Raw genomic sequence first — 11,285 nt, forward strand, 5'->3', positions numbered from 1 at the left:
TTGCCTCCAGAATAAAGAACACAGCCACCAGTTTGTCAGCTCCAGCCATGTGCCAGGCCCTGGGTTCTGTCAAAACCACATACAGTCCCCCACAGCCTTGGGAAATGCATGCATTGTCCTGCATGGCCCAGAGGCAGCTGTGGGCAGAGGTATTGGGTAACTTGGCCGCAGAGACTGGAGCAAGGCCAGACTGGGCTCTGTGGGCCTTCTCCCCACTGCTCTGTGCTCTCAGGCTGTGATCTGCCCTGAAAACACTGACTATTGATGACATTCAATTGCTGTGACACAGAACTGAATAAAAGAAGATCTGTTTAATTCCAGTGTTGCTGTTCTCAGTCAGAACCCAAACACAGGCAGATCCTGTTTGTTGGCTGACTTTTTTGTCTTGTAGTGTGACTTTGATGAGTCTCACAGTGTGTAACTTGTGCATCACAGTCTATGGTTTGCCAACTTCATCCTGCACTCCAAGACCTGCCCAGCTCAAGTATGGCCAAGCTCCATGACACTCTCTCCCTAAGAATGTGTCCTGCTGTAGTCCCAGCTCTTATCACCTGTGGCCTCTGATTCCCAATTTTCTTAACTATGGATGGGGCAGAGTGCCACCCTACAGCCTCCTCCTCTCGTGGTAAGAGTAATGGGATCTGGACTGTAAACTTTGTGAGCCTGTACACTTAACGCCCTGTGGTACTCACCTGTCATTGCTCTTCTCCCTACTCTGCTGCTAATCTTCGTGTTGTCATTACTGCCCTGGTCCCCTCCCACCCCAGCACAGCTGAACGTGAGCTCACATTGGATTCCCCTTTTAGTTCGCCTTAACCTTCTGCTCCAGCCTCTGACACCCATCCTCAGCTGTGCCCCCGCTCTGACCTCTGCTTCCTCAAAGGCTTTTACGTGTCAGCTCTTCACAGCTCCCCTCACCTGGTGTCCACTTGGCTGGGCTCCACTTGCCTTTTGCCTCCAAGCAGACTCGCCCAGCACAGCTGCCCTTCCTGTAGCTAATAACCAAGGCAGATGCTGCCAGATATTCCACTCTGAACTTCCAACCTTTCTTGGACGCCCATCGTCACCACTGGGTTTGGCTAGAATTGGCCTCTGTTTCTACACCAAATGCCACCCAGGTGTTCCTCGGTGTTTGTTCCTGTTGCTTCTCGCTCAGATTGAATGACACATTATTTGTGTGGTTGCTCTGAGAGACTGGTGTTCATGCAGGATATTCATACGTGTCCCCTCCACAAGGTACTGTTTCTGGGCAGTGGCTAGGCAGGAGTCATCGATACTGTCAGCATGGCTACCATTATCAAGAGCCAGTTTTGGTCTGGAAGTCGTCATTGCTTTGTGTTCTTGAATCTTCACAAGAAACCTATGAAGTTGTAGTTTCTTGATCTCATGTTATAAATTCAAGAGAGTTAAGAAACTTCCACATCTGTAATCTCAGGAATCTGAGATCTGAGGATCAAGGTTTGAAACCAGCCTGGACAGGAAAGTCTTTGGGAGACTAATTTCCAAATTACCAGCAAAAAGACAGAAGTGGAGGTATGACTCATGTGGAGCACAAACTTTGTGCAGAAAAAGTTAAATGAGAGTGCAAGGCCTTGAGTTCAAGTCCCAGTTCTGACACATGTGCAAACACACAAAACTTTCTCAAATGTCCCCTAGTTAGGAAGTGGCAGATTTGAAGTCCCTTGTCCCTGAGTGTAAAAACTTTGTCCCTCCTCCATATCAGATACTATGATCCCTGTTGTTGTTTTGTTTGGGCTTGTGTTTTTGGCCAGTCCTGGACCTTGAACTCAGGGCCTGAGCACTGTCCCTGGCTTCTTTTTTGCTCAAGGCTAGCACTGTGCCACTTGAGCCACAGCACCACTTCTGGCCATATTCTATATATGTGGGTGCTGAGGAACCGAACCCAGGGTTTCATGTATAGCACTCTTGCCACTAGGCCATATTCCCTGATCCCTGTTTTTAGAGATCCTGGGTTATAAGGGCCAAACCACTAATAACATAAGAATATAAAGATGAAAGATGACTATCTGCCAGTCATAGCCTTGTTGTGGGAGCTTCTTGGTATCCAGAGGAGGCAGGAAGTATTGAACACTATTTGTGGAGTTCGTGGAGTCTTAAGTTGAGCATGGAGCCAGGGTCCTTGAGCTGTCTGAAAACAGGATGAATATGTTCACAGAGAGAACAGGAGGAGAGTGGAGGAGATGGAAAGTCAAACCCCGGAGCTGCAAGGAAGGCTGATCTATTTTGAAAACAGAGAGGAAGGATGGTTTGGATGCCAGGCCCAGGAAAAACTGAGAAATTCAGGGAAGGCTTTTGCTTTCAGTTTTTGGTTTGGGGGTGGAAAGGAGTTTGACAGTACTGAGGTTTTAACTCAAGGCTTCATAATTGCTACATAAGTGTTCTACCTCTTAAACCCACTGTCAACCCTTTTCAAAAGCTCTAGTCGTTTTTGAAATAGGGTCTTGAATTTTGCCCAGGCCATCCTGGACCACAATCCTCTTAGTTTATACCTTCCAATATTTTATAATTTCCACAATAGCTGGGATGACAGACCTACAACACCATGCCCAGTTCTTTTGTCTGTTTAGATGAGATCTTGTGAAATATTTTGCCCAGGCTGTCCTGGAACTCCCATCTTAGAACCTTCAGTTTTAACTTCCCATATAGCAGGCATGCATCATTAATCTAGCTATTGGTTGAGATAATGTCTTAGGAGCCTTTTTCCTTGCTAGCTTTGACCCACAATTCTGATCTCTGCCTTGCAGGTAGCTAAGATTAGAAGCATAAGCCACCAGCACCTGGCTTAGTTTGCCTGGTATATTAATGAAGGTGTTATTAGAGGGAATCTAACAGAATGTTAAATAAAGCAGATTTGAGAAGGGTAAGGCCAGAGGTGGGTGGGTGCCCTTCTTCCCACCCCTGGAGTCTTTTTCTCCAGCCTGGTGAGTGGCAGGAGGAAGTGGAGGCAGGCGACAGGTGTTCACGCCACCAGCTGCTGAGCAGAGCGGACAATTCCAGATCAGGCAGCTCTCCTCAGGGATTTCAGGGTGTAGTTGCTCTCCCCAGTTCAATCCAGAAATCAGAAAGCAAATACCTCACCAGCTCACGTCTACACTTTTCTTAGCTTATTTGCCCAGTTACAGGATTAAAGGGGACATTTACATGAACTTTTAAAAACAAATATTCCACTTTTGTCCCTTCTCCTTCCCTACTTTGGCTCGGGAATCTGCTGCAAAACATCCTTGTTTGATCAGCAAGAACCAACTAGTTAATACTTAAGCAAATGTCACCTACAGAAGGCACTGAAGGGAATATCCACCAGTACTGAGCCATGTAAAAGAGTACTGCTCCTAAGAGGCCATTGGCTGCCTCAGGGCTGTTTGTGGTCCTTTTCCAGAGTGACAGATGAAACAGACAAATCAGTGCTGCATCTTAGTTCAGACAGTCAGCAGTTGCCACAATCCTAAAGGCTTTCCTTAGAACACAATCAGATAAAAAGACTTGCAGCCAGGTACCAGTAGCTCAGGCCTGTAATCCTCACTACTCAGAAGACTGACATCTGAGGGTCATGGTTTAAATAGCCTGGTCAGGAAAGTCTGTGAAACTCATATCTCCAATTAACCACCAAAAAAACAGAAGTAGAGCTGTGTCTCAAGTGGTAGAGTGCTAGCCTTGAGCAAAACAGCTTAGAGACAGTGCCCAAGCTCTGAGTTCCAGGTAAAAGTACATCATCCTCTCCGCCCCCCCCCCCCCCCCCCCGCATTTCCTCTCCTCATGCTCACCTCCCACATGCCCTGCAGCTACCAGTAGAAGTAGCCAAGAGATCTACCATTACACTCCAAGAAAATCCTGGCTTCATATTTCCTGTTTCCTTCCCTCGCCATGGCGGTAAGCACCAAGAGCTGTCACCTATGCTGCACTGTCACTTGCTGGTTTCCAGTGCTTCACGGGGGGTGGGGGGGAGGAGGAATATGGCCCATTAATCCCCATGAACAATCCAGAAAACACACCCCTGTTCCTGAGAGCCTAGTCAATGTCTCTTCCCAGTTTGAATAAAGTTTTCTTGCATTGCCCCTTAATTGCCATGAGCTGGACTTGTAAATATTGTATGTGGCTGAGTAATCCTCATCTGACCAAGGGAAATGGATGTTGTTTTGTTTTTGTTTTTTTTTTCCACTTTGGTAACCCTGGCATCCTGCATCTGTCCCTGAAAGGGACTCTTGATCCTGGGAAGGAACATCTGCCCTGCCAGGTGCCGGTAGTGCCAGGGCAGGAGCTGAGTGAAGCCCAGAGAAAACGGGGCTCTGAAGTCCAGAGCATCTCCAGGTGTCCTGCGCTGGGGCCAGGGCAGAGAACATTCATTGTTTAGAAGTTGGCAGCTTTCCAGAAGTTCAACTGTCTTTTTCACTCCCAAATGTCAAGCATATCCCTGGCCAGGGGGATAGATGACAAACGCCCCTGAGGCTGCTCGCTGGGCAGTTCCATCTCACTCAGCCAGGTTCCTTCCTGGGATTGTCCAGCAGAATGGACTTCATTCAGCTTGGAATCCTGAAAGCTTGGAGCACTGTCTGCCTCCATCCCAAGGAAATATACATGTCTGCACTACAGTGCTTCTTGAACATGATGTTCATTTTAAGTGATGTTTGGGAAAATAAGCTGGGATGTACTTCCAAATTTAGCCCACTGGAGATGGAGCAGGTGAGGGCACAGGTGCAACCAGACAGGCCCTGGATTTGACCTTTGAAGAGCTAAGTGAACTGCCGTGGTCAGCATAGCCTCAGTCTGTTTCCCACCATAAAAAGTGGAAGGGGAAAAGTGAGAGGCAGCTCCTTCCCAGGTTTTCAGCCCCTCAGATGACTATAGGCCTTTCTGCCTACTAAATCTCAGGACCCCCAGCCAGACCCAGTGGTACAAGTAAGAGTCAGACCCACCTGTATTCCTATGCTGGCTTTCCAGACTTCTGCTTCCTTGTGTAGAAAACAGAAGTGAGCATGGCTAGTGGGCTTAGCTTTTCCTACTTTAGAAAGCTCATTCATTAGCCTATTGATAGCACCTGGCCAGTCCCTCTCCTTCTCGTGTCATTACTGGTATAAGACTGTTATCCCCTCCCTTGAATAAGCCAGAACGCCCCTTGAGGCTTCTCGAGACCCCACACACCCGTGTCTTCCTTGGCAAGTATGGGGAATGGGGCAGGGCGTCCCGCAACCACACGCTGACCGAGCTCCCGTGGACTTCGCTCCCGCAGTCAATTCCTACTGGCCACAGGATATGCATGAGAGCGGTAGAGGACCACACAGAAGAGGCAGATAGGCCCAGAACCTCCACATGGACGGAGGTAGAGCTTAGCCCAGCAGGGAAAGGGAAAGGGGGAGGGGGGAGGGGAAATGAGGGAGGAGGTAAAAAACAGTACAAGAAATGTATCCAATGCCTAACGTATGAAACTGTAACCTCTCTGTACATCAGTTTGACAAGAAAATTTGTTTTAAATAAATAAAAATTTAAAAAAATTTAAACCTAAAAAAAGAAAAAAAAAAGAAAGCCCCTGCTTTACTCTTCCTGAAAGTTTGTTCAGGGAGACCCCATTCGGGTGCCTAAGCTAGCCCTAGGGGGATGGAGGCATGGCTCAGTTGGTATAGCACTGGCCATTGAGTGAAAGTGTCAGGTACTGGGTTCAAGTTCCAGATTCAGATCAGAAAGAAAAAGATATGGAAACACCATCTCTCTCACCCAAAGAACCCCCAAGGCTTCTGCTTGTCACTGTCCTCTCCTTGAACCCATTTGAAATCTCCCCAACAACCCTTGTTTGTTCTGAAAGACATAAGATGGCTAAGTCTCATTTGTCATTATTTTTGTTTTTGGACAAACACCAGTTTCATTACCTGTTACTATCAGCTTAGTTTGTATCCTGTCTGGCATGCCTCTACAGAGACACAGCTTATGTAAGTCACAATTTCTGTGTCAGGCAAATCAAATCACTATACTATTATTCTGATAGACCTGCCCACCCTTCAGCTAGAACTGTCCCAGGACCGGTCCCTGGAGCCAGACCCGAATCCCTGTCTGCCTTCTCCTCGTGTCTCTTGATATTCATCCTTCCCTGTTTACTGGACCATCTTCCTTATATCTACTTGTCCCCTCCAGATAGTCCATACATTTCTTTTTTGATGTGGTGATACCAGGGCTTGAACTCAGCACCTCATGCTCTCTGTCCACTCATAGCTAATGCCCTACCAGTTGAGCCACACCTCAAACTCAAATAATATTTGGGATGTGAGTGTGTGTACACACTACTGGTTCTAGGGCTTTAACTCATGGCCTGGCCGTTGTCCCTGAGCTCTTTTTACTTAAGGCTAGCACTTCATCACTTGACCTGTAGCTCCACTTATGGCTTTTTGTTGGTGTTTAATTGGAGATATGAGTCTCACAGACTGTCCCTAGCTGGCTTTAAACTGCTATCCTCAGATCTCAGCCTCCTGAGTAGCTAAGATTACAGATATGAGCCACCAGCACCCAGCTTAAGTCAAATTTGTAGTGCTGCATTGTGTGTGTGTGTGTGTGTCTGTGTGTGTGTGTGTCTGTATGTGTGTGTGTGTGAGAGAGAGAGAGAGAGTGTGTGTGTGTACTAGGGCTCAAAATCAGGGCCTCTTGCTCTCACTCAGCTTGCTTACTACATACAGATGGTGCTCTACCACTTGAGCCATGTCCCTAGTTCTCAAAGTATAGCCCAGGCTGGTCATGGTCTTCCTGCCTCATCCTCTTGTTGAGTTTTGCAGGACATCTTTTGTGTCTGCTCTGTGCTAGGCACTGGCATGTGGTGGTGAATGAGAAAGTCCCTGTGTAAGAATGTCGTGTGGCAGGGGCACCCACTCAGTGAGAGTAACACAGGTTACCCAGGAGACAGGGTTGAAACGAGCCCAGTTAGCAGGAGTTTACTAGGGCAGTCTTCAAAGAAGCCACACTGATGCTGAAGTATGGGGGACTAACTAGGCCCCAGCAAGAGGCCTCCAGGAAGACAGGGAGGCATATGTAGAAGCCAGGGGGTGGGCAGGAGCACAGAGTGTTGGCTAGAGCACAGTGGGAGCCATTAGAGCCCTGGGGGTCTGCCTTCCCTTGTGAGTCAGTCTTTATGAATATAAACTAAAAGCACTCGTTGTTGGGTTTTTGTCTTTATGATTAGTTCTTGATTTCTTTCATCACTGCTTCTGCTTTTCCCATCATCACCCTGATTTGAAAATTGAGCATCACTTAAAGCTGGGCTATCCCAGCTTTGTTCAAGGACTTGCATGGTACTCAACACTGGGTGGCCTCAAGTACTCACCACCGTGGGCCTGCCTGGGCTGCAGCAGCCGGGTATCTTCCAAAACTCCCTCTGCTCACTTTCTCAATTTCCCAAGCAGTCAGGACCCCCCCCCCCACCCTAAGGTGAACCCAGGCCCTAGAGTGCCAGGAATAACACCTCCACACACACTTCAGTCTGTTCCCAAGCCCATTGTCTTCTGACACCAAACCACACGAACCTTCCCTTCTCCTCAACCAAACACCACATGCATAGCAGAACCACTAGGAAGTAGTGGGACTCCTGCCCATAGGGAGCTGATGGCTACCCCGAAGGTATTTCTGGTGACAAAAATGGATGAAAAGATTTGCTGCTCTTGTCCTGGTAAGAAGTTGGCCTAAGGCAGAGATGGCACTAAGATACTAGTACACATCCCTTCTTACTGCAACCCTCTGGAAGTGCTAGCCAAAATCTCGTAGCTATACCCCAAATAGATCATAGAGAAGTTTACAAGAAGGACTTGCTGGACAAAGTGGTACACATCTGTAATCCCAGGTGCTTGGGAAGTGGAGGTAAGAGAATTGCACATTCAAGGCCAACCCAGGCAAAAGTGAAAGATCCTGACCTAAATTTAAAAACATCGGGCTGGGGATGTGGCTGAAGTGATAGAACAAACTTGCTTAACAAGCAAGAGGCCCTGAGTTCAATTCCTATTGCCATCCCCGCTCCCCATCCCCCAAAAAGGAGCTCCTTAGATGAAGTAAGTGGAGAGAGGAGCAAAGCGGTGCCACAGCTGGGTCATTGTCTCTGTGATGCACAGCAGGGCCCAGTTATTATCTGTAAAATGTTTTAGGCTTTGCAGACCACACACAGCATGTCACAGTATCTTTCACTTTCTTGACGACTCTTTAAACACATAAAAGCTAGTCTTGGCTCATTGGTTGTACAAAAAAGAGACTACAGCTAGAACTGGTTCATGGACCCCAGGCTGCAAGTCTGTGATATAGAGGCTTAGGCTATGTCTCATGAAGACAAGGCCAGAGGAGGGGGCAGAGACACTGAGAGGGTCCCTGAGAGGAGGGACTTTAGAAAGATGGGATCTTCTGGGTGTGGAGATGGACAGGTGGCTGCACACCCATAATCTCAGCACTCTAGGCAAGAGGATGGTAAGTTTGACACCAGCCTGAACTATGTAGCAAGACCCTGCCCTTCCACACTCCTCACCTATAAAAAGAATCTGTATTAAACAACTCTGTTACCCCAGGCAAATGACAAGGGGCTTCCCATGTGTTTCAGGTCCTCTTTCAGTGTTTGAAGCCATCAGTAAGCTGTGCTCATGAATTGGGTTTAAAATTTCCACATCCCAGGATCCACAGTATTTTCATTAGTAGGAATTGTGATCACTTTGTCTCCAAGAGAAATCCAATCTTCCCAGATGAAAATATTATATATGTTATTAACTACAAAGTATGTGTGTATATATATGCATATATATACACTTGTGTGTATATATATACATAGATAAATATGTCTTACTATAGTTGGAAATTTTAAATCCTACTTCTGAGAAATAATTGGACCAAAGAAGAAATCACTGTGGAGTATTTTTAAATATTTAGAACTTAGACACTAATGGAAATTGTTCAGTTTCAAAACTTGAGGACTTATAGACATAATAGTTAAATGACAGATGGAAAATGAAGGAGTTAATTTTCAATAAACAAAATTGGAGAAAGAATAACAGTACTAATCCAAAGAAAGTCTATTAATAGGCGTAATGTTAATAAAAGCAGAAAATGAAGAAATGAGAGATTATCAAAGATAAATGCTCTTCTCAGAAAGGATTAATAAAAAGAAACACAGGGTTGGTCAACTAGGTGGCCATGTAAGAGAATGCCTAGGTAAGTGGTGTTACATGCAGAAAGAAGCCAGGCACTGGTGGCTCACGCCTGTAATCCCTGCTACTCAGGAGGCTGAGACCTGAGCATCTTGATTCAAAGTCAGCCCAGGCAGAAAGGTCTGTGGGACTCTTTAACCAGCAAAATTTGGACACTGGGCTGTGGCTCAAGTGGTAAAACACCAGCTTTGCAGTTAAGCAAGAGTGCAAAGCCCTGAGTTCAAGCCTTAGTGCTGGCACCAAAGAAAGTGGAAAGAGGAGCCTCAGTATGGTGTTGTGTTGACTTTGTGAGACTATAGCGAGCATCTCTAGGCCCATAATTTCAAGTACTCAAAAAAAAAAAAAACCCAAAACACCAAGACAATTTCCAAGAAACATAATTGTATAAACCCAACTCAGGAAAGGAAGGCACAACTTCCTGAGAAACTACCTGGGTATAGCCAGAGCATTTATTCAGCAAGTCTGCCTTCAGTCACCATTATGGGTGCCAATAACCCCCACTGTCTCTGTCCCCCAGTGCAGCTTTGTGATGTGGTGGAAATGTTCTCTGTTGTCTCCGGCCAAGTACCATGGCCACTGTGCCCCCCCCACCCCCACCTCGTGACTCCTGAGCATGTGAAGTAGAGCTGAGGGCAGCTGAGAAGGTGGAATGTTCACTTTATCATCTTCATGGATTTCTGCAGAATAGCGGGGTGTAGCAAGGCTGCTGGAGAGGGCTGGAGCTGTTGGGATTGGGAGGGGCAGCCAAAGCCTCCTGCAGGAGCCTAAGGGCTGACACTCTCTGAAGCAGCTCCATCTTGCCCTGTCTTCCCCTTTGGCCCAGGTGCTTGGCCCTGTTCCTCTACTTTTCCCCATTTGCTCTCACTTGCCTCAGTAGGCCCAGAGATGTGGGTGAGGGAGCTTTTCCTGCTCCTTGCCCACCCTGGCTGGGCTCACCCTGGGGTTGCCTCCAGCACCTAGGTGGGGCAAGGCTTGGTGTCTCCTACTGAACTAAGTGAATGTGGCGTCGGGCTCACTGGTGGAAGGGCCTCGCTCTCCCTGGTCCACATCCTCCGCGTTTGGTGAGAAGTGGGCAGTCGTGAGTGTGGACACAGTGACCTCAGGAGGTGGGGTGAGGCCGGCAGGCAGAGCGAGACTCAAGATCACTGGCTGCAGTAGTCTCTAGCCCAAAATACTAGAAAATACTAATCCAGAAAGGACTGACCCCTCTCGAGGGGGCTCTGATTCAAGAAGACAAAGTAAAGCTCCACAGATGGAGGAGGCAATGAAGTCTAGAGTTGTAGCTTTGTAAACTCTAAACCTTTTGTGCTGTCAATGCAGAATCCAACTGGGCAGCAGGGGTAGCCATCTTAAGTAACTTCCACCATCCTTGGGGTCCGGGTGACCTACCAAGGCTGGAGCCATGGGTCAGCACACCTCTACCACCTCCAGAGTGAGGATGCTGCCCCCTCTCCTCCTAGGCTCCTCACCTGACCCCCAGGACGGGGGCACAGTCCATAAAGTGGTGAGGGCCGCTTCCAGGTTCCCTGCTGCACCCAGCAGCCTGCCGGCCACCCATGCCCACCACCCTCCCTGCCCATTCTCCACACTTTTCTGGTCTGAATCATTAAGAGGTGTGTCTGGCTTCTCTCTTTCAGGGATGATAATGGTGATTTTATTGCTGCTTGTGGCTATTGTGGTTGTTGCAGTCTGGCCAACCAACCGATAGCAATAAAGGGACCACCCACGGAGACACCTGCCAGTGAGGAAAGCAAGCCCTCGCCCTTTTGGTATACACCACCTGCTCTCAATAAATTCCTCCCAAGCTCCGGACTCTGGATGTGCATTGCTTCAGGAGGGTGGCAAAGCTGAGAAGCATCGGCCCTGTTGCAGCCCTCTGGTTTCTACCTTGGTTGTGTGGGCCTAGCTAAATGCCCCTCAAGTGGTCATTGCCACCCCTGTCTGTTGGATGTCCTTGTGGCAGTGTCTGGTCTGCTTAGGAAAGTCATGCAGCGTGTTTTGTGCCTGGGGCGTCAGGTGGATGGGATGAGGGCCATGTGGGAGAGGTGGTCTCCTGGATGCATCTGAGTGTGTACACCAGTCACCCTGCCCCACCCAGAGCCCCCCACTGGT

General features: G+C 47.9%; 1 protein-coding gene across 1 annotated transcript in view; it reads left to right on the forward strand.

Moving 5' to 3' along the window:
- The window catches only part of Stx8 (syntaxin 8), a 257,324-nt gene extending 246,332 nt beyond the window's left edge, over positions 1-10,992 (forward strand). The window contains exon 8 of the mRNA XM_048365223.1: positions 10,811-10,992. Within this exon, the coding sequence (XP_048221180.1) occupies positions 10,811-10,881 (71 nt within the window). The 3' untranslated portion in view covers positions 10,882-10,992. The remainder of the gene's footprint in view (positions 1-10,810) is intronic.
- Positions 10,993-11,285: the final 293 nt, after the last annotated feature.

This window comes from Perognathus longimembris, chromosome 17 (assembly GCF_023159225.1).
Source record: "Perognathus longimembris pacificus isolate PPM17 chromosome 17, ASM2315922v1, whole genome shotgun sequence".
NCBI lineage: Eukaryota > Metazoa > Chordata > Mammalia > Rodentia > Heteromyidae > Perognathus > Perognathus longimembris.